At 38.0% G+C, this 27,310-nt stretch overlaps 1 protein-coding gene across 6 annotated transcripts in view; it reads right to left on the bottom strand.

The window, feature by feature from the left end:
• The window catches only part of LONP2 (lon peptidase 2, peroxisomal), a 140,986-nt gene that overhangs the window by 16,506 nt on the left and 97,170 nt on the right, over nt 1–27,310 (bottom strand). For 5 of the 6 annotated variants that reach the window (XM_044987610.1, XM_044987611.1, XM_044987609.1 and 2 more), the window contains 4 exons: nt 25,194–25,344; nt 23,665–23,791; nt 22,071–22,201; nt 6,140–6,282 (listed from right to left, as the gene is read on the bottom strand). In XM_044987610.1, coding sequence (XP_044843545.1) covers nt 6,140–6,282; nt 22,071–22,201; nt 23,665–23,791; nt 25,194–25,344 — 552 coding nt within the window. Of the gene's footprint in view, nt 1–3,269; nt 3,324–6,139; nt 6,283–22,070; nt 22,202–23,664; nt 23,792–25,193; nt 25,345–27,310 lie in introns of those variants that run through there. The other variant, XM_044987612.1, reaches the window with a different exon arrangement.

Below are 27,310 nucleotides of genomic sequence, written 5' to 3' on the forward strand. Positions count from 1 at the left end.
CAATAATCTTCATAGCTACACTCTGCTGTAATTATAGTCACTCACCCATACATTTTCAGTTTCCTCTGTATTTTGCCCAATGGTCTCTAATAAGGGATATATGTTTTAGCATACATTGAAAAGGTACACCACCTACTTGGCAGGAATTTAAATGTGCTAAAGATGCATTGTGTGTATTGGGCTGGTCACTGAATGGCCAATGTCTGAGTACAAAGTATTTCTATGAGTACTATTATTGGCACATATGCTCCACAGCCTTCTTCCTCTCAGGACCCAAACTAGTCAACTGAAATTTATTCATTTTAAAGGTACTCATGTACTATTAGTGTCACCATGTGCTGATAAATCCTAACATACAATAATAACATAAGAATAGGTTTAAATCTCACTAGTTCATGGTCTTTCTGGGGTGTATCTATATCTTTCAGAACTCTGTGTGACGTATTAAAACATATTTGCAAAATAGATAAGAATGTGTTTTTCTTCATTTGTTACACAATGTAAGAAAGTTGCATATATACACGTTAAATACATTACATATACATGCAGTTTATGTATTTAACAATCTCTGTGAATTTTTTATATACTGAAATTAAATGGTTTTCCCCAGTTATACAACTATCATTGACTGTGGGACTGGAGCCAGTCTTCTTCAGATGTGGAATTAATTTGGAATACAAAGAAACTGACCCTATTTAAACGACACTGTTTTATCTGTTCTTTTATATTATAAGTCTATGTCTCTTTCACACTCAGAAGTCTCAATTTTCTAAAACAGTCCTTGGCCAAAAAAAAAATTACTTTCATTCCTTGTTCTTTTAAACAAAGTATGACTACAAACACAGATAAAAGGAAATTGGGTTTCTTTTTCATTTGCCACAGAAAAAGCTTTCAAAACTCACCCTTTCTGTCCGCAAAGTATTTTCCCTTTAGATTAAAAACCCGTAATTCCTGCCAAGACACAGGACCAAATATAAACACACATCCTACTTTAAATAAATTTTCCCCAAAAAAATCGCCAGAGGGAATAAAAATAGACAAAACCATTTACAAGTCATCCTACCTCTAGAAACTGTGTATTACTAACAGAATGAGAACAGTTAAAAGGCCACACGATACATTCCACTCTTCTCCCGCCCATTTAAAAAAGGGCATGTTACTTTGAGTTAATGAAAAGTAATTATTTGGTATAGTGAATGTTCAGTGAGAAAGATGACACATTAAACTAGCTGATGCCAGTATATTTAAGACCACAGACTTCTGCCACACATCTCCAGTGTGCCTGATTTGGAAACGGAGTAAGTCAGCATAGCTGACAAATGCCGATTAAGTCACTGAGCAATTATGCCAAGATCAATAAGAAAGGTTACTTTAGTTATTGGTTAACACTTTGCTATTATATTGTTTTTCTGGAGGCCCTCGCCTCTGCACCTTTTCCTATTCCTTCCTAGTAAGCATTTCTGTGATTTACTCCCTCATTTACTACTGGACAGTCATAGAAGGAGTTTTCCTCTACCTTCCCTTCTCCTGCAAAAACCACCACAGCAACAAATGTGCAGAAGGTCAGACTAGATCATGATGGTCCTTTCTAATCTTAAAGTCTATGATGCATTTGTTAGACAAGGTCTCCTTTAAAAAGTGCCCACATATAGGCAAAGACCATCACTTACCGGTATTTTTTTATCTGCCATCAAATACATTGATTTTTAGATTTGTGTACCACTAATGAAGTGGGACTCTATACTTTCATGGCACCAAGGCTTTCCACTTCCAAGCACAATTGATCTACCTGCTGCTGGGCTCAAGAGCATTCTACCACTTTATACTCACTCATGTTCACAGAAAAGACTGGTGAGTTTTTAATTTGATATACATAATGTTTCACTTGCTACTGTTTCACTGTTATGATTCTTCCAAAGCCTTATTACATGATTTGTTTCACATCTGTAATTAGCCTACTTTTGACACCTTAGGAAATGTAGTTTTTGTTCTTTAAGATAACCTGCAAAGATTATTGTGAGTTGTGAATTAACCTTATGATTATTAACAGAGGGTTATATACACAAAGGGACCAAGACACGGCAGACCTAACCCTTACATGCCTCACCATCCAATGGAATCCACGGCCCCAAGCTGGGCACCTAGACTCCCTATACAACACATGGGGGGAGTCATGTGCCTAAGCATGAGATCCACAAAAGCCAGCCAGCTGAGCAGGGAGCTGCTTACACTAGCCAATAGGCAATGGTGGATCCTACGCCCTGAGGAAGCTCTGCTCCAAAATACAGGCCTATCGCTCCTTGGGATTCTCAGATGTGAACCATCTCTTGGAGTTATCCACCAAAGCTTTTTTATTTATTTATTTTGCATGAAACACAAGGAGAAAAGAGAAGGCAGCAGTCTCCATTACAACCTTTTGCCCAATGGTTAGGGAACTCATCTGTGTTAGGTGAGTGACCTAGTCACTGGGATAAGAGAGATTCTGTTGTGGGTTTCTCTCAACCTGTTGAAGACTGTTCCACTGTGTAAAATAATTAACTAGCCATTGGGTGACAGAGAGAGAATGAATAAAGTCCAGTGGGTAGGGCAATCACCTGAGAGGTGGGAAACCCAAGTTCAAATGCCCTCTCTACATCAGATAGAGGGGGGAATTGAATCCAGGTCTCTCATATCTCAAGATTATAAGGGAGACCTTCTCCTCACCCTTCCCCTCACCCCCAAACATCTCTTGGGTTGATTTGTGGGAATTTAGGCAGCCTCTGAACATGCCTACCAAATCGACCCCCAGAGGTGAGAAGTGTGGCAATGCCATTGAAGGATCCTGTGGGGGCTTAGGCATGAGAAAAGTGCCTGGATGCCCAGACTGAAGCAGCTGTGCACCTGCTCACTAGCATAACCCTAGGCACCTAAGGGACTTTAATGGTTGAAATCAGGTGCCTAGGAACTTTAGGTGCCTACAGAGTTAAGCAGCAGCTGAACAAGGGTTTTGAGGATCTCAGTGGCACCTTGGGCACCTATGTCCAACACTAAGTCTTTTTGAAGATTTAGCCCTCTGTCCCTTTCAATTGGGAGAGCTCAGCATAAAATTATAGGGTTAATTTATTAAAAAGGTCTCAATCCAAAGTATTTACCCTTGGGGAAGGCAGATCAGTCCAATCACTTAAAGTGTTCAATTCCTCCTTGCTTGATACACTACAACTAAGTACTGACATGACAATCACCTTCATTGTGTCTTGATTTCAGCTAATTATATATGGCAGAATGCAGGTCAGAGGTGAAGCTCTCCAAAGATTGATTTAAAGAGAAATGAGACACTGTGCAGGCTGAAAAAAAAGAAAAACAAATGGAACCCAGCCTTCTTTGGGATGAGGGCTACACTTTTAATTAGAAAGAGAATCACTTGGTCATTTGAGGATGTTCATTAGAAAGAGAATGTGAGGAAATTCATTAGAAGAGAGTCACAGGATTGTCTTTGGAATTACACACACACACAAAATTCACATGACCAAACGTGTTTTGAAATATTCTAGAACCTATGTAATATTTATGTATCACAAGATACTTATATAATTGCCAGCCAATACAATGTGTTAGTCTGGAAGCTGATCACTGTTAGGTTATGCCTACCAACAGCTAGTTATGGAAACAGTAACTGATGTATTGCTCTGGGATAAATTCACTAGTAATACATAGTTCAAGTAATAGATGAGAGAGAAATTTCCAGGTGCTTAGAGGCTTTGCCTGGCTTCATCTCTTTTCCTATATATGCCATTTGGTTTGGATCCCTGACTTCCAAGTATGTCAAAAATGTTTACATGCAAATAGTGGCACTTGCATATTTGTAGGAACGAGGTTTAAAAATTTGACATGTAATATTTATCCCTGAAGAACTTCACAATTAGAATATTTGGGAAAATGTGACAAATTAGCAAAAACAGTACACACAGAGGTGCACTCCTGTTCCCAGTTGAATAACCTCTTCTAGAACTGTTTCCAAATTGAGATAACTAAGAGAACTGTTGAAAGTCATAAATCAAAATGCTGGGATTTTTTTTGGACTGTAACCTGAATAAAGAACACAAAGAAATGCAACCATTTTGAAAGGATTCAAGAACCACTCTTCTTCTTGATGGGAACTGGTGTGTAGCTGTGTGTGTATGTGAACTTTTGTTGGGATATGCAGAGAGAGTCCTTGTTGACACTGCAGTATTTAAAGCCATCATTTCGTTTTATCCCCAAATTTTTATGGCTATGAAATCTCCACTAACAGAGTAGACTTGTCCAATCCATGATCACCATTTGTGTAGATCAGAGCTTTGCCTAGGTTTTGAATCCCTTGAATATATAAATCTGTGGGTCACTGTAATAGCTTTAGACAAATCTGCAATTAAAGCATTAAAAATTCAAGTAATACTCAGGTGATCCCTTCAGATCCTAGCCTTAAGACCAAATTTTCAGTGGTCAAAGGAAATCTGTATAATTGAGAAGATGATATAAAATATTCTTTACTTGAAAGACCCTTCCTGTATTTCACTCATTTCTTGTTTCCAGAAGCAACAGGCTCCAAGGAAAGACAGCACAAGCAATTCCTTTAAAAGCTGTAGACAACATTACAAATAATTTGATGGCCACTTGCAATTAAACACAGTCATATCAACACTAGGGGAGAGATTTAAAAAGGCACCATCTTAAATCAAACTCTCTCTCAAATTGTCATCTGCCCAAATTCTATTGTTGGAGTTAGCAAAGAGGTTTCTGTGGGACTGAAATTAAAGGATGGAGACTGCTGAAAGGCAAATGATTTTGATTTAACAAGCAAGTTTCTGTACTTCCTACCTCCCAATGTGCAAGTGTAGAGGCCAAAATTGCTAATGTGAGCTTATCCCACCAAAGACAGATATAAATTTACATTACCACCCAACATTTCACTTTGAGTCCTCCTCCCTTCCCTCAAATTCTCTCAGCTTTCCCTGCTACCATCAATCACTTTTTCATCATCCTTACTGACACAATCAATCCCATTGTTCCGTCCTCTTTATCAGTCTCCTTATTTCCCTTTCTCTCCATTACTACCAATCTCTTCATCCCTGACAGGTTTACACTCTGCATCCCCTCAGCTCGATCCCAAACAATTAACTCATTTTCCTCCGCAGTCTATGCATCCCCAGCTGCCATTTCCTCCTCCCAATCCCTTCACAGTCTGGCCCTCCCATCGCAGTGAGAGGGAACTTCAGGGACAAGGTACTAGAAGCAAGCATTTTACATCCCATTAGTCTCCGGTTCACTTTTATTCCTTATTGGTTCATTTCTCCCTTCTCCAGAATTAAGGAAACAAACATGGCTCTCTGCATCAGCAACTCTTTTACTCTCCTGTGGTACTAGACGCTGATTTATGGAGTACGACAGCCACCATTTGCTGCTCAGTAAGTTAACCTGGATCCAGGGTGAGGCAGAGAATAACTGTAGTACAAGTAGCCAAAGGAGAATCTCAAGCTAGGGCGTCTACCTTGAGGAACGGTAGCTGGGTAGTAGAACAGAGAGCAAAGCCCCACGTGCGGAAAGCAGGTCACAGGAGGGCTGGAGGCGTGCCCTTTGAGTGACAGGGCATGGGAGACTAACGTCGAGATGGGGCTGTAGAGTCACAAAACAAAATGTTTGGTAGCAAGTGGTATGCAGTGAAGTGGCTGGTTTTATCCTGATTTTTATTAGGAGTCGGGCTCAGGTGTTAGGGCCTCTGTTTAGGAGACAGGTTTCCTGGGTTCTGCTTTTGGCTTTTTGCCCAAGACAAATAAAAACAAACGTCTAAACTCTCACAAAAACACCACATTATTAACTACAGAGATCTTAGCTAACATGTAGTCATCTCATAAGACTATTATACACTACCAAACAGTACACTCGTTTATTTTTTTCATCTAAAGAAATTCAGTCTTGTTGGATGCAGTCCAGATGAAAAGGCGCTTAAGGACAAGGGTCATGAAAGGAGGAGAAACAGTTATATCAAAAATACATTAAAAAAGAAAAAACCCACATCCTAAACAAAATCAGTCACCAGCGATGGAACTACTAATCTTTATGGACAAAAATATTTTAAGTGAAAAGTAAGAAGCTGCCAGACAAAGAAAAATGAAAGACTTACCTCCATTTCATACATAGGTGGCCCCAGGATATCTTTTAAGGCATGGAAATCAATTAATATCGGCATTTCAGGGGGCAGAGCCAGGTCGGGTGCGTCACTGATGGATTCTGTTTTTGCATCTTCTGCGACGTGCTCTCTGCAGTCTGAGAAAAGAAAATCTCACTTAGGGTTTATAATTGTATTTCTTAACATGCAGATAAAATTCTTTATTACCACAGAAGAAAATAAAGACTCAAAAGATCAGGATAATTAAAAGAAGTTTATAAACAAACCTAAAACGTTTAAGTCTTTCAAAAATATCCACTTATCAGATAAGAAAATATTCAAGATAAGATTATGTGCTCTCCAATTTTACAATTATGTTTAAACATCAGAGTTATTTTAGTAGCTTAGAAGGGATAATGTTAACTCAGAGATGAGGATGGGAGAGACGGAGTAATGTTGACCTACAAATTATTTCTTAAAACTTGGTTGTTTAAAATAGTAAGCCATTTAGTTATTGCATCCACAGAACAAAATGAACAAAGTTTGCTTTGGGGTTTATATTCTCCCTCAGATACATGCACGCATGATATCTGTAAGGTCTGATCATAGCTAGTGTACCATTATGTGGAAATAACATGCTCTGCATGTGGCAATAACATGCTTATAGTTATGTCTTTTGCTAGTGTTTTGTAAATATAGTCAACATTGCATAGTATTGCATCTTTCTGAAAGGGGCCAGGGACTTGAATGTTTAATTGGCAACACTCAGAATAAGTTCTATAAAATGAAGCAACAGTACTTGGACTATGCCTGTATCAGACATTGTTTTGCTATATGCCTGCAATTAGCTACGACTATCTTGCTTGTGTGTTCAGTCTGGTTTAGTAATACATCGGTGTAGACAACTAGGGGACTTGGGGATTCCATTAATAAACAAACACTGAGCACAGAAGAGAAGCTAGTTATCTCACTTGAAATCTATCTATTTTATAGTTATGGTACAAAACTACTGACTAAAGTGATATTCAATACCTTATTTTAAACACTCCAGTACCCCCCCCCAAATAAAAAGTCGTCTGTACCCGTAATATCAAACAAGGACAATGAAGTTTGCTGTTCAGTAGCTCTACTTCCCTCTTCCCCCACCTCAATCAACAGATTCCATTCCTATCTTCCAAGCAGTGTGTCCTATCAATCACTGATGACTGTCAATTGGGGTGGCAGAGAATGGGAAGCCTGCTACTTGTAGTATGTATAAAGAAGAAAGCCCACTGTGTGGAATGCAAACATGTCTCCCTGGGGCTCATGAGATCCTGACATGCTGGATTTCACATTATAGGCACTCAGAGGGATGCATCAACCCACTCTAATAAAACACACCTTTCTTGCTGCAACCCATAAGCTCTCAAAGAATACTCTCATTTCTTGTGATTCGCTCTTAGATGGCTGCTTGAGGCCACTTAGAACTGTATGCACAAAATTGACTTCCCTAGTTTGTACGGTGGCTAGCTCAGTTCACACTGAGCAAACCGGAAGTCAATAAGAAAAACTCCAAATGATTTCAATGAGACCATGACTTGGTGGAGTTGCTTTGTCTTGAAATGTTATCCCTGCATTGGGATACTGTACTACTAAAATGAGTGCCTCTATTCCTTTATTGTATGTGGTGTCTCTCTCCAAGGTGTCCCAAAAACTAACATGATCATAATGAAATTCCTAGGCAAAGATAAATCACTTCCAGATAAGCAACACACAAATATGTCTATAAGAGCTTATACACCTTACAAGGCTATGTCACCCAACTAGCCTGACCCTTAGGCCTACTGTACATGTAAAACTTAGGTCAACCTAGTTACATTACATCATTCAGGGCTGTGAAAAATTTCAAGATCCAGGCAACGTATTTAGGTTGACCTAATCCCCACTCTAGATGTAGCTAGATTAACAGAAGAATTTTTCTGTTGACCTAACTACGGTCTCTGTAAGGGGTAGATTTACTATAGCAACAGAAAAGCCCCTTCTGTCACTGTAGTGTCTACCCTGCAACAGTGCTACTGTAGCACTTGTGTAGACATTCTCTTTTAAACAAAATACCTGAGGGCGACAAAAGAGGATGATCCAGGGATTTAGGTACTAGCTTGAGATTCAGGCAACCTGGCTTCAGTTCCCTGCTTTATCCGCAGGCTTCCTGTGTGATCTTAGGTAAGTCACTTTGTCTCTCTGTGCCTGAGTTCCACATATGTAAAATGGGGAGAATAGTACTTTTCCCTACCTCACATGGGTGAAGATTAAGAGCTGCTCAGATACAATGGTAATGGTGGCCATATAAAATACCTCTGATAGATAGCTTCAAAGCTCTCTTAACCTAGACTATTTGTGAATGTATAATTCTTTGCACACTTGTGATGCAAAGATCTCCTCAGTGACAACTGGCAAGAGGGTTACAAAGATATCCTGATTCTAGTATGTACATTTTGTTTCACCAAAGAATGTGATGCAATGTTTTAAATGAAAGCAAAGGTCACTGATCATTCTTATTGTTCTGAAATGTATGTACAAATATTACAAAAGTAGTTATGTATATATACTGAAAATATGATTCTGTATCATTTTTCTGTATCACAGCAGAAGTGAAGAAACAAGTTTCCTGTCAGACAGGGGATATGTATTCACCTGTATCTCTGCTGGATATGAGTAGGAGACAAGGAAGACACGCCCTTATCCAGCACTTACAAAGTAGATGGGCAGCATGTTGACATTCATGACAATAAGATCTGAACCAGCCTTGGTTGCAAGTATCGCAGAAGATATTTGGGGTGAGAGAAATTTCTTTAAACAGGAGGTTTACCCTGTTTAATCTCTAGAACATGTTATGATTTTGTTTCATTGGTAACCTTTTTGTTTCCATTATCCTTATTCATTATCACTTGAATCTTGGATAATAAATATAAATACATCTCAGTGCTATGGTAACAAGTTGCTGATCCTGAACTGAATCACTGTACACTGGTGCGACAGCAGACCTGGTATTTCTGTAAGAATTCTGTGGATAAGGGGCTGGACGCTACCAGGCAATGCTTCAAAGGGGTCAGTGTGCCTATTTTTAACCTGCAAGGCAATACTAGGGCTGGCACTGCCCAGAGGAGAGTGCTTTGGTGGCCAACAGACTGGTGGCATCAGGCAGCTGACACCCAGTTAATCATAAGCAAGTCTCCCTCTGCTGAAGGCAAGAGGGTTACAAGGTGACTCAGTCTTGGTACCTTTGACAAATAGCTTCAAAGCTCTTAACTTAGACTATTTCTGTGTGTATAATTTTTTACACACTACTGCCTCCCTGAATAAGCCAAAGAATTTAAACATAGCAAGTGCCATTTGTGCTCAGCCTCCACGTTTCCTGGCACACACAAGTGCCAGCGTATTGAAAAAGATACTGTAAATAAGGGCTCAGTTGCCGGTGGAGTTAGATCCAGATGCAGAAGACTGATCATCATTCCCTTTAGAGCATTATGCAACACACTGGAAATATCCAGATGTTTCCATGGCAGTGTTGGTGAACATTTTTATTTGTGTGTATAGTGGTAGTGCCTAGATGCCCTGTGGCCCCTATTGTGCTAGGCACTGTACACATATGCATAATGATGATGGTGCTACCCCAAAGATCGAAGAATAAATAATCTAGGAACAAGCTAATAAAATCTAAAAACTTATTTACAGAGGTAATTCCTTATTACCACATGATGTAAAAGATTCCAAAACTTCCCTCTTCCCACCATACTATTTTAGGAAATAAACTTCTGCTGCTCCTTCAAGAGAAGAATACTTCACATAGCCTTCTTTTCTTTGAAACTTCTTTCCTCTCCAATTCAAGTGGAGTGTTCTTACGTCCAGTGTGAGGAATCTACTTTCCTCCCACTCTAGTGGAGGCTCGTAATTTCTATGACTATTGATCAAAGATACCTATGAATAGTCCTTTCCAGGCCAACACTTCCAAATACCTGAATTAATCTATTTAATTCAGCATTGAGAGTTGTCCTCTTTCATAAAGGAAACTCATGTATCAGTGTGGAATAGAAGAAGACACTAAGTCTACATTTTATAAGGCATATTAATAACCGCGTTTTTATTAGCACTCTCAGGTACCCCTTTATGAAAAACAATGCAAATCCTAAAAATCGAGGAAGTCGCTTGTTAATGGTGATTTAACATTCACACCAACCTCAGTTCACGTGTTAACATCAAAGAAACGTCTGATTATCCCAACAGACGTTTCACATTCAACACACCATCAATTACTTCAAGACACCTCCTCAGACTGGTGACCCTCCAGTGGTTCATGCTTTATATCATATGTTGGACTGGGATTTCTGCTGAGATGGTATGCAAAGGAAAGCACAATGGGGTAGAATGGCTATGAAAAGAGTAGAAGCAGTAACAACAGCCGAAGCATGGCCCAAATGTTATGATTCTGACCTCTAAGCCTCTCTACACAAGCAACGTATGTTTGAGTCTGCATCAATTTTAGCAAGGCAGAACTAAGGCTACAACTACAACTATGAGCTAGGAGTGTGATTCCCAGCTCGCATTCAGACACTCACACTAGCTCTCATCAAGCTAGCACAAGGATAAATAGTAGTGTGCTGTGGTAGCACAGGCAGTGGCAGAACAGCTTAACCGTGCTGCGTATAAACCTGCCTGAAACTGGTGGGTACGCACTCACTGTCCATGCAACCCCAGCTCCACTACTGTTTCTACTCATGCTAGCTCAATGAAAAATAGTGAGAGCATGTGTACACAAGCTGGGAATCACACCCATCCCTTGTAGTGTAGACATATCCAAAGAAGCAACCACTGTGTGCTTCTCTAGCAACTTGGCTGGAAATGACAGTGGAAGATTAGTGCTATCAACTCTGTGCCTTCAAGACATGAACAAGCTGTTAATTATTTTTAGCAGATGTATAATGTTGGAATTTAAAAAAAAAAAAAGAGACTAAATATTCAGGGAGCACAAGCACAGCTTGTTTTTGTCCTAAGTCAAGATATTTTAGTCAAAGATTTCCACCCCCAAGCAAATATACGATTTCCACATGAGTATTTCTGCCTGCTTTTACTCTACTTAGTTCTCTGTATACAACTGAAGCATACACAGAGGCTTCTTGTAAACGAGTCAGTAGTTAATTGCTAAGGCCATCTGCCTTATTAAAAAATAAGCTTCTGTTTTCTTTGTGCTTAAATAACCTAATTGAGTACGCCCTCTTCTATATTCTGTAACAATAACGTAAGGCACTCAAGACTCCCCATCTTCTACACAATTAACTTCAACTCTGACCTTTTCTTATGTATTATTAAATTTAAGCTAAATGTTCCAAAGCCTAATTATAACCAACACTTTTTTTTTACTCCAAAGATCACACTTTCTCGCTTCAATGTCTTAACAAATAAGTGTGCGCTGAATATGAGGAATCCAATAAGTACCAAATAATCAGTTTTGCATTAATTATAAACATATGCACGTGCACCTAAAGGCACAGCCATAAATCATGATGTAGGTTACATGACACTCTACCTATTATTTGCAGTGTTTTTGTAGACAGGTTGCCCCAGGATATGAAAGGAGACAAGGCATGTGAGGTCATATTTTTATTAGACCAACTTCTGCTGGTGAAAGAAACAAGCTTTTAAGCTCCACGGAGCTCTTCTTTAGGTCTGGATAGTTGAGTCTTCTCTCACTGATCCACCTAAATGTCTAGAAACAATTATTCAAGAGCTATTGAAAATTATTAGATTCAATGGGAAAGAATAAACTCAAATCTTCAAAAATAATTAAGTGGGGAGTTTTGGGAGGGGAAAAGGAGAGGTAGGGATAGAATCTAGTCCAGGGATAGGCAACCTATGGCACGTGTGCCGAAGGTGGCACATGAGCTGATTTTCAGTGGCACTCACACTGCCCTGGTCCTGGCCACTGGTCCGGGGGGGCTCTGCATTTTAATTTAATTTTAAATGAAGCTTCTTAAACATTTTAAAAACCTTATTTACTTTACATACAACAATAGTTTAGTTATAGATTATAGAAAGAGACCTTCTAAAAACGTTAAAATGTATCATTGGCACAGGAAACCTTAAATTAGAATGAATAAATGAAGACTCGGCACACCACTCCTGAAAGGTTGCTGACCTCTGATCTAGTCTGTTCAAATTTAGCCTGAAGTTAAAGGAATAAAAATAAATACATAAATACATAAAATAAAAGGATGTATGTGACCGAAGTGCCAAAGCCATGACAGGAACTTCATACTTTGTGCTGGAACTACATTTTCTGTTCTATTATCATGACATTACTTCAAAAATAAGAATTGTAATGTTTAAGTATTTTAACAATTTAGAAGAAGCTCAAACAGAAGAGGTAGCCTGTTTTAGATTCAGACATACTCACAAATGAAACTAGAATTGCTCTTCCAAAGCCAGCCAAGAAAGGAAAAAAAAATTGTTTATGTTTCTGAACAGCTCAAGTGTCATATCTGACCCCAAATTATAAATCCTTCCTTTTACAATACCTCCTTAACTAAGAAATATAGTGCTAGACGTAGCCAATTAAGAGTTTTAATGCACAGAAACTTATTTAAAATTGTTGCATACAGATGACAGTAACTTTTAATTTAATATTAAACAGTCCCATAAGAATAAAAGGACTGACAGGGAGTTCAATTTTCAAGACTGCAGCTTGTTTTTTTAGGAATACAATGAAAGTGAATAAGCAGAAGTTCTGTACAGTTTGCTCGTGCTGTACCGATAATGTCTGTCTTCTGATAAATACTGGTTTCCACGCAACAAATTTGGTTAACATCAGCTAACCAGATTGTTTCACAAACAGAGATTCTGATTATGTCTGTTAACCAGAAGGGAGATGGAAAACAAAGAAAACTTGAAATTAAAATTTAAACAATATTTAATGTATCATGCACTGCTTTAGTGCATGGCTACAAAAGGAGGACAAGAATTTTTTTTTTAAATCAGCATAAAAACAAAGGGTTTTTGTCCTTAAATGCAAGAAGGGGAAAAAGGCAACATTCTCTTCTCCTTAACTAATTTACAGTATTTACCTGCAAGAGCCCCACAGTATGAGAGACCACAGACCTGGTATTCCCTACATCCCTCCAAATTAAGAAGGAAATCCACAGAACTGCTTTATAGGTGGCAGTTAGGGTGAATTAGAAGACAGTGGTGGTTCTTATCTTCCTCAACCTAAGGAGAATGTTGTGGGAAAGCTGTTTAGCACCAGTGTGTTTCATAATGCCATTCCACAGACAGTACTTTACTGTACACAGAGAAGGCACAAGAGATTAATTTAACAAAACAAACACTGCTATCATTGGCTTGCCATGCAGTTATTATACAAGTTTAGTCTTTACCCAAAATATTCAATTATCCTTAAGAAATTGATGAGGGGGTATTAGAAAAGAGAAATTTAGGTCCAGGAAAGTGAACAGCTCCACAATTTTCCACCTGTGGTCCTAACTCATTCAGTATGTGTTTGCTGATGTTTTTGTACTGACCAATTCGTGCACAGAAAAGCATTTTTGGCTATAGCTAGCAGAGCTGTTTTATTTCCACACTCCTCCCTCCGTCCCAAATTAATAGGGTGAATTTAAGCACTCATGAAGGGTGCTGGATTAATGATCTTGTGGAATGAAGTTCTCTGTTGATGTCAAATTATCATGCAGGTATTACAGGACTGAAAGGGTTGCAGCACTTGACTCAGACTCAGGAGACCTGGGTTCAATTCCTGAGAGTGTCACAGACATCCTGTGTGACCTTGAGCAACTACATACCCTTGTCTCTTGCTTTTTGCCTATCTTGTCCATTTAAAAATGTAAGCTCTTTGTGAGAGGGACTGCCTCACAATACATGCATGTACAATGCCTAGCACCATGGAGCCTCAATTTCAGTTGAGGACTGTAGGCACTAGTTTGTAGTGCAAATAAAATAAAAATACATAATTATTCTAAAACCTAATTCTCTTCATTAATCAATGCTCACTCTGTAAAAACAAGCTTCAAACTAACCAAATATGTAAACACCATTTCCTCTTCTTTACAAGTGCAGGCTTTGAGCCCCCGTACTGTAATTCATTGTTTTCCTCTCCTCCTCTTTTCAGTCCAGTGGGGTTTCCAGGAATACCCCAGAGAAGTACTTTTTCTTAAGCTCACGGTTGCAAGGATGAAGGCCTAAATTCTTCTCTCAGTTACACCAGTACAGACCCAGAGCAACTCCTGTGATATCAGTGGTGCTACAACTTCAGATTTTCAATGGAACAACAGAACAGAATTTGGATCACAAACTATTCCTTCTAAAGCAATCTTCTAGTGGGTGACATCTGGACCTGACAGACAGCCTAAGTTATCTAATGCATAATTTTCTTTTTTCCAGCATTTTACTCTAAAGCTTAAGAACTACACCTCTACCTCGATATAATGCTGTCCTTGGGAGCCAAAAATAATCTTACCGTGTTATAAGTGAAACCATGTTCTATTGAACTTGCTTTGATCCACCGGAGTGCTTTACCGTGTTATATCCAAATTTGTGTTATATTGGGTGACATTATATCGAAGTAGCGGTGTATATATTCAGGTGTCATTCCACAAATTTACTTTTTTCCTTTCAAGGGCCCAATACTCAAACTCACACAATTACTATTCCATCTTGCAAACACACATATGCTTAACTTTAAGCATGTGAGTAGTTCTGCGGTCTTAAAGTTAAGCACGCATGTAAACACTTGCAGGACCAGGGCCTTAGACATTTCTCAAAAGGTTATGGTTCAATTAACTTCAATGGGAGTATGTTCATATGAGTAAGGGTTGGTTGCAGGATCAGGCCTCAGGTCTGCACATATTTTTAAAAGTTGGACATGAACATCTGATAGGTGAAAGTGGCTCAGAATCAATAAAATATTTCAATTTGTTTTATAATTTTCATTTAAGGATATTCTGGTCTTGGTATCATGCTTTATATAAAACCCCAACACATTATTTGATTTTGATGTCATGCAAGAAAGTATTGACAAAATGAAACATTAAATGACATAGTTTGTTCCCACAACCAACTTTTTTGACAGCATCTGGGTGACTTGGCCTATATAAGGAAAAAACAAAAACAAAAAAGAAACCAAACCCAAGTGATCTGGGAAGCAAACCAAGCATTACATTTTTCTAAGATTCCTTAAGTATATTAACCACAGTGCAACTTTATTCAAAACTTACAAGGGCCTGCAGCTATACCACCTTGGGATTTACTCTCATTAGACTGAATGAGCCAGCTCCCCAGCACAGTGTTTAAGGAGGCCCTGTGCTGCTTGCAGTGCTGTTTTTTTGGGATGGGATATAAAACAGAAGCCCTCACCACTTTTTGCAAGAAAAGGGATGTTAGCCCAAGTGTTCTAGTTTCCCATACTCACTACAAAAACAACCATGTTTGTGACTCAAACATTTAATAACAAGATGAAGAAAACCACATGTTTTTAGCCCTTTCTTGGAGTCTCATCTCCTAACACTGAAAGTGTTATTGTTGAGGTTTACTACCACCACAGAAATGTAGCCCCTTACAGCTGTATTTTACAAGAGTGTTTGGCAACAGTATGTTTTTTTGACACAGAAAATTCAATTAGTAGTTTAAAATAATTTGCTAGGTGACAATGGTAATGATGGTCCACTGCATACTCATTAAAAGTATAATTAATTAAGTAAAATCAGATTGCATCATTACCATACCAAAAAACCCAAACTCAAGCTAGGCGCAAAAGTTCGAACATAATATAATAAGGATGTTATTATACAATTACCAATGTTCCTACTAATGTTCAGATATAATACTCTTCTCAAAAGAGCTTGTATTATTTTGTTTAACTGATGTTAAGGAAATGTATGTTCACTTGAGAACCCAAATGAAAAATCAAAATAAAAATACAGATTATATATATTTTTTAAATTGATGACATATGCTTCAGAAAATACAGCTGGGTATAAATACATTAATAGTACAAAATAAACCCCATATTTTAAAGATGAGTGCACCATTCTGTAAATGACTCTAGATTAGCAAAGATTAACTTTAAATCCCACCTGCCTTCTAGACTCCTTTCCATTATTCTGTGTTTGCCTGCTGCCATGTTAGACCCCACAAACACAAAGACAACCGTTCACAGCTCAATGCTTTTGGGTCTGCTCCAAACAGTGTGTCAACCAAAAATACTAGCGTTTCACTCTGTTTTGAAGCAATTACTTTTCTAGCTGGCAGGAGTTGCAAGTCCAGAACTAATTTTACACTGTAAATAACTCCCTTACTGGATTACTTCAACTTTCTAATACAACTCCTTTTTTGTTCTGCAAACTAACAGTAAATAATTCTTAATATCAGAAGTTGTGTTATTAAGCTAACTTTTAACTGTTTCATTAGAAACTATGATAATCAGGGTCTACACACCCCAAGGGAAAACAGAAGGTTTAATCCCCCCAGAAATAAGCAGTTAAACCAACCGATAGCATACTGTGTGATTTAACTGTAAGAATATATTGAGTAAAATCTTCTATGAATGCCTGTAAATGCAATGAACTTACTAGTCATTATGAGATATGTACACAGGTTATGGTTGTGAAGGTGTGTGTGCATATATAGAAAATTGTAACTGTGGTGCAACTTTACAAAAACTGTAAAGCCTGAGGTTATGTTTATTTTCTATGTAACTGATATATGTTTGCTCTCCCTCTACTATTTCATCTTTGAATCTGTGGTTTTTCTATTAAATAAACTTTTTTTTTTATCCCAAGCAGGTCTCTGGTGTAAAAACTGTATGGAGTGTGAATGCCAAAGGGAGCTGATAACGGGGGGTAGAAGCTCAGGGAGGACCTATTTGGTGAGACCTGGTACTGGAAGGGATGTTGGTGTCACCCTGCAAAGAGTAACTAGGCTAGCGAGAGCCAGGGTTAGACCTTTTGCTTGTGGGAAGGCTTTTGGTGTCAGGGAACTGAATCATAGCTGCACAGCACAAAGGCCCCTTAAGTTACAGGGGCAACTGATGACAGAATCCCTTATTCATCTGGGTGGATCCCAAAACATCACCAAAGCCTTGAAAAATAATTAAACGTTTTTCATTTATCCAGCAATTACATGACTCCTTTTACACACATAAAAGTGAGTTGTATATGACAATCTTTCAATTCAATGAAATTTAAAAAATATGCCATATGTAAGCACAAGATAATATTCTACTTCAAAAAAGTTTTTGAACTGGAACAAAGTTAAGGTAGACAAGGTACTTTGCTTCTGATTACCTGTATCTCTATTTTAACTCTGTTAGTGTAGATAGGTATGTACATGAAAGCTCTCCTTCAGTGTAAGATGAAGCAGATGGTAGACTCTGTAGTTCTGGGGTAAAGTCACTGATAGTATAAGCCAGCAGTGAATTTGGCCTATAATCAATTTTCTGACATTACATATTATTTCTGTGGAAATTCTTATGATATCATAAGAACACAGGAAATGGCAAGTTGAAAAAGAATATTTTTTTCGAACAACAAGTATTGGATAAGATAAAAATAGAAAGGAAAATTACACAGAAATACCATGTAACAGAGTTTTATAATTGGTAAAGTCCCTTTATATGTTCCTTTCTAATTAATGGTATATTTCTACAGGAAGTAGTCTGAAAGCTTACTGAACTGCATATTACTAAGCTGATTTTTTCCTGTTTTTCTGGTCTCAGAAAAGTCTCCATTTTCAATATGGAGTGGCCCCCTGAAAACGTATAGTGCATGAAAAAACCCTTGGCATATAATATCTATATATGTTTTGCCCTTAACCTCTTAGGTTCTCCACTATTCATAATGTTCAACGTCTCCATGGTTTTTGATGATTGGCATAAAGATTACTGAAAGTTTTTCCACAATAGGAGCTTGCTAGGAGCTGTGAAAGGTACTCAGCACTATCTAGGCAATCTAAACAGTGTAGTGTATCTTAAGGTCCTTCTATTGTAGAGAGGAGGACACTAAAAAATAGACAATTATTTGTCTCACAAAACATATATGGAAAAAAAATATGTTTTGAAGTATAAAGATACTGAAACTAATACTCCCATAGCCAAGCTAAATAGAAAAACAATCTCTAAAGTATATTCTACATCCTAACAGTAAAAGATAGAATGCATTTTATAATTCACATTTAAGATAAGCATGTTCATTAGCATGCATATGTATTCTCTTCTGCAAAGAAAAAACGGTTACTCACCTTCTTGTAACTGCTGTTCTTCGAGATGTGTTGCTCATATCTATTCCAATTAGGCATGTACGTGCCATGGGCACAGTTGTCGGAAAGTTTTTCCCCTAGCAGCACCCGTCAGGTCAGCTGTGGAATGTCCTGGAGTGGCGCCTCCATGGCGCTCAATATCACCCTGCCGATACTGGCGTTCAATATATGACCTGTGCACGCGGTGTGCACACACCTAATTGGAATCGATATGAGAAACCACTTGAAGAATGAGAGAATTCTGAGGACATACCATGCTTTTGCCACAGTATTGAATAAAAAAAAATGTGGGGGGCTATTAGTGGTATTTCTTATCCAAGGGATATTAATTCAGAAGACATGAAAACTCTTTAAAACCCTATGAATGAGCACCTGATTTTAATATTTACTACTGTATGGAGATATTTTAAGGAGGATGCATTTTTATTAGAGGGGCAGTGTGGTTTAGTGAATAAAGCAGTTGGGTAGGAATCAAGATACCCGAGTTCTATTCCCAACTCGGCCACTGGCCTGCTAGACGACCTTGAACAAGTCATTTCACTTTTCTGTGCCTCAGTTTTCCATTTGTAAAATGAGGATAATGGTACTTACCTCCTCTATAAATAACTTTGAGATCTACTGATGAAAACTCTTATACAGGAGCAAGTTATTATTATGTGTGGCATAAACTATTATGCTACTTAGGAATCTAGGAAGAAAGCAAAAGTTCTTGCTCCAGAGAACAGAAAAGTGGCAAAGAAATAAAGCCACAAGGCATGTAGTAAAGCCCACTGAAGGTCTACTTTTTACAATGCTTTTCTACCATATCCCTATTCGAAAGATGACATTCAACACAGACACAAAATGCCTGCTCTCAAACCTTCATCATCCTGTCCCATTGCATAGACACAACCAAACTGTATTTGTACTTCCTCTCACAAAGGGATGTTGAAGTAAAGAATATAAAACAATTTTAAATAAAACAAAAAGAGAGGACACAGTCAGAACAAAATATTGAAGACTTTACAGGGGTTGGTGTCACCCTCTAGTCCATTTTGAGAGGAAAAATTGTCACAATGTCAGTGGCTGGCAATAGCTGCATCAACATCACCAGTGCCAATGGAAAACTTCGTAGTAAAAAAAAGTCTGGAAATTGGGTAAAAGTTCAAGCAGTTTGAGTTAATCATATGTTTCAACTACTTTAGGAGTAGTATTCTCTCCTCTTCTACCCCGAGCCTGCATTCACTGCAGATTGGTTTCTCCTGTGCAATTTGCTCTGACAACGTCCACCACTATGATTTGACTAAATGCTTAGGGCTGGAATCCAAAAAGCAAAGAAGTTTTAAGAACCAAAAGAAATTAAAACAAAATACCCTGCTGATAATACTTGACAAGCTTGTAATCTGTTTTATCTGAGTAAATGGCTTGCCAAAATAAAGGTTGCTCTCTCTCTCTCTTCCATTGCTCAGCCTCAATATACTCTAGTCTAGATAAACTCTCTTTTCAGTAGCAAAGCAGATGGGCAGGCATTGAAATTTTTTAAAATAGCAGAAAAAATATTGATAGTACTGTTCATATTAACACTGAAATGCTTTAAAACTGATTTGTTTTCCTTTCTCAAATAACACAGATATGATAATCACAGACTGTTTTAGGTTCCCAGCTATTCCACAGCTACAACTTGTGCCTTGTATAACTTCCATCTGTGGTTATTGCTTTTGGTCCTAATTAGTCTATCTGCTATCATAAATGACAAACAAAAAGTTGGCTAAGATAGATGTTTGGAGAAAAACGGACTCTTAGCAAGATGTCAGGTAGTAGATAAGCACATGACTAATGGCAAGCTATTATTAATTTCCAAACTCTGAGAAAAATGCTAGCAAAAAATAGTGTAGTGAGAAGCAAATGTATAGACATAAATCGTTTTCAAGCTCTCACCAATTCTCTTATCAAGTATTTGTATATTCATCTCTAAAATTATCAGGGCTTACTACAGAGAAGAATGCTGGGACAAGGACTGTACACATCACTTGGAAAGCCAAGTTTACTGACACAAATCTGATTTATTTTCATATTCTTTATGCTATATTTCCATGACAGACCAGTTCACACTTTTAAAAAGAAATAAAATAAAAAGGGTTCTACCAGGCATGAATAACGGGCAAGGTTACCAGAAAAATATATAGCTATAGATATATATAAAATGCAGGTTGTTCTTGAGATGCAAAACTTCTGCTGTACAACACCTGGAAAACTACCACATTTCTAAGCTAAATCCTGCTGTTCTTATTTAGGAAATACTACCACAGATAACAGTGTTTTGCCTGAAGCAAGACCGCAAGATTTGACCCATATATGATATCTTTACAATGTGGCAGAGCTCTACTAGGACACAGGTTTAGAGTACTGCACATTTCTCTCACGATGTATGGAAAGCTGACATTAGCTCTGCCACAAGTGAAAGTCTAGCTCATTAACCTACTGCACCTGCTTAGCACTCAGAACATTTCATACCAGTAAAACAAATTTAATTATCAGTGTTTAATTGGATTTGGTGAACTTCTGCTATACAAATGAAACAGTGGAGTGAGGAGACCCAATTTGTGTTAAAAGTTTGTCGTTTACTATTCCAACACAGTAACAAGATACTACTGCAGCAGTATGATGTTAACTACCTTGAACGTCTGTGCATTTTAGTACAGTGATAACTTTTCAACTGATTGTTAGCAGGTTACTGGGTTATAAGGAACAATAAATCACTATCTTCTGTATAAATGGAAAATAACTATAGACTTGATAAAGCTGAACAAAGTTACTAAAGCTCTGAGAGACCAGTATTGAGTACTACTATATGCCTAGGTAAAATAAAAAGAATTCCAGTACTTACAAAATGCAGAACAATTTCATTTGCACACTTAAAAGAGTTTGTCTCTGAGGGGGAAAAAAATCCTTCACTTCCTCCAGACTAACTCAACAAAATTTCAAATACAAACTCTTGATCACTGAAGTGTCATTTCCTAGGGTTAGAAGGACGCTGTTTCAACCTATCAGCCTCACCAAGAGCCTTAAAATTCTTCTTTGGCAGATGTATTGTCTCATTAAAGAAGCATACAAAAAAACCCTCAACATCTCAGTGTCTACAGCGCACACTCACATTTCAGTAGGTGACCAGATAACAGTTGTGAGACAGTTGTGAACTGGTAGAGTGTTCTAGGTATAGAGATGGAACAATAAAAAAGAAAAAAATTCACAAAAATTAGAACCAGGCCTTAGTTCAATCTTTGGTTAAAAAGTTTACTTTCTATGAAGAGCAAAAAGGGATTTGTAAGTTTGTTTACATTAACAACCTGATTTGAGTGACTGAAAACCATATACATATTTAATCACAGATATTGGAGATGAAAAAGGCCTATTTCATTACCCAGTTAATCTTCCTAGCAGGGTGGGATTGTGCCCTACAACACATGTTCCAGGGCCTGATTCACCACAATTTCACTCCAGTTTTCAAAGGTGTTATTCCATTGAAAAGCATTTTAGAACAATGCAGTTACAGAGATATAAAACTCTAGAGTAAGACAGTGATGAATCAGGCCCCGAGTACTGGAGGCACTTCTCAAACAAACATACCGCCATGAATCTACTTTCTGATAAAGTACAGAAAAGGATCACAAACCTTCTTCAGTCACTTCAGAGCGATCTGGCTTTGTCTCCTTGTGGTGTCCTTCTGCCACTTTCACAGCCACTGCTCTGCAAATAGCTCCAAATTTCCGATCCAAAGAGCGGACTCCTGCCTCTCTAGTGTATCTACCACAAATCCAGAGTAAGATATTTTCTTTAAGTCTATAAGCAGGGTATCATCAATGCTTGTTTCACTTACCAACACATCAACTCCCCCCCCCCCCCCCCGCCACCATCCTATTGCTCTATAGATACATTTTCAATGGTAGCTTTGCCTTTGTTTCTAGTTTATAGATTTCTCTGAAGATGCTGGGACATCCCTAATCTGAGCAGGGAAAGGGAGAAAGGAACACCCGTGTCTGACACCTACTCATAAAATCTGCAGCAGTACTGTGGAAGAGAGCAGAAGAACACACAGCAGACCCATGACCAACTCTTGATCCAAGAGACCAGGAGCAGTTTCAGGGAAGGCAGGGAGAAAAATATTTTCCCCCAAGTAAGGAATACACAGCTGGGGAAGAAATGAGAAGAGCACTTGTGACATCCCTCAAACAGGAATTTTGGGCAGAAGAGAAAACTTACCTTTCAAAGAAAATGGTGGAGATGGGGGGTGCAAGAGCACTCACTATGTATGTTATTGACCACTGTCTACAGTGCTCCAGGCTGCTGCCCTCTGCAAGACTTCCCCTGCACTTCCTACTTGGCATTCTTTTGATCTGCCACTCAGAGGAAGGAGAGAGGATCATCCTCTCCAGTCTCTGTCATGGCCTCTCTCCTCTTTCTGAAGTGTGAAGTGGATAGTGTAGCCTGCTGCCTTCTCTACCATTTATGCAGGCCAATGTGGAGTGATCTTCTGTATGACTCCACCCTTACGCAAAATTTTCAGCTCCACAAGTATGTGTGTAGTTTTTGCGCACCTCTAAACACAGGGACTGTGATCATCCCTCATCCTTGAGTGGCATGCGTAAAACTGAGGTGGGAGGTAGGTTCCTTGTACCATCCCATCCCATCTGTGTTGCTGGTCCTAGTGCAGGTGCAATTTTAATATCCAAAACAAGTCAAGAAATTCAAAGTTATGTAGCCCTCAGCAACCCCCTAACTTAATCCCCTTGTGGATATATGTTCTATTCTGTATTACTTTCCACTGTTAATTTTATTACCTTAATATATATCTGGAGCATCGTGCATCAGTGGTGTTAAAAAACAGTGGAAAATTATGTACTTGACTTTTTAATGTTTAAATTTTTATTTTTTTTTGGTAAACCATGTTTCTGCAAACATGCAACAGGTAGTGGATTAACACAGTGGTTCTTTACAGGTGAAGTTGACAAGGATTTTCCAATCTAGGCATAAATAAATCTTCCATTAAAACAAAAAGCAGCAGGTGATCTGCTAGAACAATTAGGCGAATTCTGACTCCGACAGCAGAACCACTAGAATATTCTATGCCATTAACTATTCAGTTTACAAAGGAATCCCTTCCTCATTAATCTTGTGGAAATGCTTTATGGTGTCACATTAAAAAATTTCTATTAAAATACCACAAGAAAAGTAATCTAGAGCCTAAAAGTAGCGAACAGCACATTTACCTGGTGATGATGTCCAGGGTAGTTACTTGTGGAATTTGAATCTGCTGAGGAGTCAACCCATGCTGTTCTAGCTGTTTAGGGATCAAGTGTCTATGTGCAATTTCTATCTTCTCTTCTTGTGTATATCCTTCAAAAGAAAGCATTTCATTCATCTTCTTACCTATACTGTACTTCTTACTAAATTACTAAATTAAATGTAAAACTGAGAAAATTGAACAAAGTAAGTGAGTTCGTTTACTGAATTATATTCAAATCACTCTCAAATAATCTCAGGAGTCCATTAGCTCCAACAGGTGAATTGCCTGCCCAACTAGACAGTTGTTTTAAATTTCCAAAGCATACCCTGTAAAAATGCTGATTTTTGCTTAGATCAGGTCTTGGATTGAGAGACTCCAAAGATTTGGTTTCCGACATGCCAGATGGTATGAACAATCAATGAAAGCAGAAAATGCTTCTGAAGAACGTTATGGGGAAACTTCACATCTGTCCATATACTCTATAGTTACTCTGTTGATAATATGGGAACAATTATTTATTTACTATGATCATCCAGGGCATAATTTTGAAAAAAGCCTCTAATTTCACAGGCACAGTCAATTATGGGTGTAACTATGTTTGCACAATATGTTTATGGAATGATATGTTATATACAACAAACATAACTGAATCAAACATCTATCTGATTTTTGGTTACAAGTAGCTCTTACACATTCAAGTTTGGTAAATGGATACCACAATTATATCCATTTAAACCCACAAGATTTCAGATACAAAATCAGGTCCCAATCCTGCAAACATGCATGTGTGAGAGTTGATTCACCCAAACAATTCTACTGGGATTTATATGAGTAAAGTTATGCACATATGAATCTGTGGATTGAGGTCTTAGAGAGTAAACTGAGACTCTTGAAAATTTGTTCTGTATGCCATGTAAAAAGTATCAAAATGTAAAACATAACAAAAATAAAACTACCAAGAGATTCCTCTCCCCACAAGAATTAGGGGGCACTCAAGAGGACCTTTTCCTATGTAAATCAGTGTACATTTCAATGTAGTATCTAGCTGTACACAGCCACAAATCTGTGACCAGCTAGAATTATGATCCCTGCTGTGACCATTCAACAGGGATAGAACTCCAATCTTCCTGCTGCAAAGCAAAAGCTCTCTCTTGAAGATCTTGTGAAGAAACTATTAGCTGACAGCAGGATAGGACAGATACACATCAATCCATTCATTAAAGTTCTTCACAGACTGCACAGTACTGCATCTGTCACAAACTAGGTCACATGCTTAGGCCTAGATTTTCAAAAGTAAAACACTGAACATCCCTCACACTGAAATTCAGGACCTCTGACAGAGTCTCAAGATGGACACCCAAAAATGGAGGCAACCAAATTAATTAGTTGCTGTACAAAAGTCTTGGCAACGGATTCTAATTTTCTGTGGTGCTAGCCTTATAAGAGTACACTTTTTTTTTTTTTTTTTAAAGGGAAAAAGCAATAGTTTTAGTCAAAGCACTTAAGTGTTACCTGGAACCTGAATGACCTCCATTCTGTCCAACAGAGCTGGTGGGATGGTAGCAGTAGTGTTGGCTGTGGCTATAAAAAGGACTTGGGATAGGTCAAAGGCTACATTTAAGTAGTGATCGGTGAAGCTATGATTTTGTTCTGGATCCAAGACCTTAAAAAGAGTGAACACAAAAATATTGCAATTGCTCCATTACAAAAAACACAAAACACCACATATATGATTTTATTTAGCTATCTCTTATGTGCTATTTGTACTGAAAGCATGCTTTCCCATTGGATGTTAGTGTCAGATTTGCCTGAGTAAGGCATGCAGTACCAGGCCCTAAATGTAATTCCTGGTCTCTGACATTCTGTCCATCTGTTTTAGTTATTTACTACTAGGTTCTATACTGCATGGAAAAAATTGCAATAGAAATCCCTTAATGAAACTTTTGTTTAGTTTAGAGTATTGACAGTAGATAAACACCACTAACTACTGAAAGGTGAACTCTGTACAGTACAGACTGTGTATTATGATTGCCAAAGCCTTCTAAACTCATCCAGTTTACTTCAGCCCAGTTCCACTGGAGTTGCTAGAAGCATTTCAAAATTAAATTATTTAAAATCTCTTATATTAGAGCTTTTATATGCATTACTCTTCATATTTCTGTATGGTCAACCCTGCCTTTTTTAAATGGTTATATAATTCTCAACCATTTTCTTAAAGTTCATGCTGATTCTGCCTGCAGGCTTCATATTACTCAATGCCAGAAACAGCATCAAGTGTTCCACTGAACACGGCTCTGGTGAGGCCACTGACACCAGAAATTAAGAACTGCCTTCTGTCTTCAGGTTAGTATTCCCTCTCATGAGACTGCACATATTACGCAAATCACTGTAATCCACCTAATACCACAGGCAAGGGATTACCTTTCAAGTTATACGCTGAAAAAGTGAAGGGTTCCACCTATGGTTATTCAGAGTATTTATAGTGTCTGAAGTATTTATACAGGTAGAACAAAGACTCCTCTTAAAGATCTCTGCTTGCAGAGAAGCCTTCCCTCAAGAAACATAACAAAATACAGACTCTTTTTTCATTGTTTTTAAAGAAATGAAGACATCTTCATTACTTCACATCTATCACTCAGTCTAAATATAGAGGAACACTGCAACAAAGTCCTTTTTTCCTAAAGAAACTCACTATTAAGTTAAAGTTCACTGTATCAGGAATTGTCATTTGCACTTAACTTTCACACTATAAACTGACTGACTACTTTTGAATTAATTTTAAATGGAATCCTCTCCATTTCAAAAAACTCTTAACCTAGAGTTAAGCTTTAAAGAATGTACCATTTGCTTATGGCAAAAAGCTTGAAACTGCTCTAGTTTTTTCCTAATATGCCAATATTAAAAAACTTGGAAATTCAAATTTAATCTTCAACATTATATTTAAATAAACAAAAATTCCACACATTTAAACGTGTGCAAATGCAAAGTTAAAATCATCCAAAGAATATTAACTTAACTCGTTATGTGGTCAGCCTTCCATCTTCTCTTCTTCCTTTTATAACAACTTGGTCAATTTATTTTCCGATTAATCATTTTTTGGTTTGGACTTTTTTCCCCCTCTAAACCAGTTTCAAGATGTGCTCAGGTTATGGCCAGGACAGCCTAAATTTTGCAAATCCCCCCCCCCCGGACACAGTAACCATATTGCCATTAGCCTTCCAGCTTCCTGCATTTTTCCCCCCCTGAAGAGTTTTAAGAAGGCTTCAATTGTAGGTATGGACATCAAATTTTCAGACACTATTTGAACAGTTTATCAGTGGGCTACCGAAAAAAGCAAAAAGCATTGGTTTCGTAGCTGGTTTCATAAATCTTTCCTCTGACAGATATGGCAATCTCTTGCAATATCCTGGACAAACCTTACTGAATTAAGTTATATCTTACTGTATGTATCACTGTGGGCCAGGGATTGTATACAATTCCACGGCCGGTTGGAGGTGTAATTACGCAAATTAATTCAGTCTGTAAAACCTCTGAAGAGGCACCATCATTTGGAGAGACTTGCATATAGTGGTTCAAACTGGATACCCTAGAGACCAGCAGACAATGAAAGCATTTTTGGATAAATAACC

Source organism: Mauremys mutica, chromosome 14, assembly GCF_020497125.1.
Source record: "Mauremys mutica isolate MM-2020 ecotype Southern chromosome 14, ASM2049712v1, whole genome shotgun sequence".
Lineage (NCBI taxonomy): Eukaryota > Metazoa > Chordata > Testudines > Geoemydidae > Mauremys > Mauremys mutica.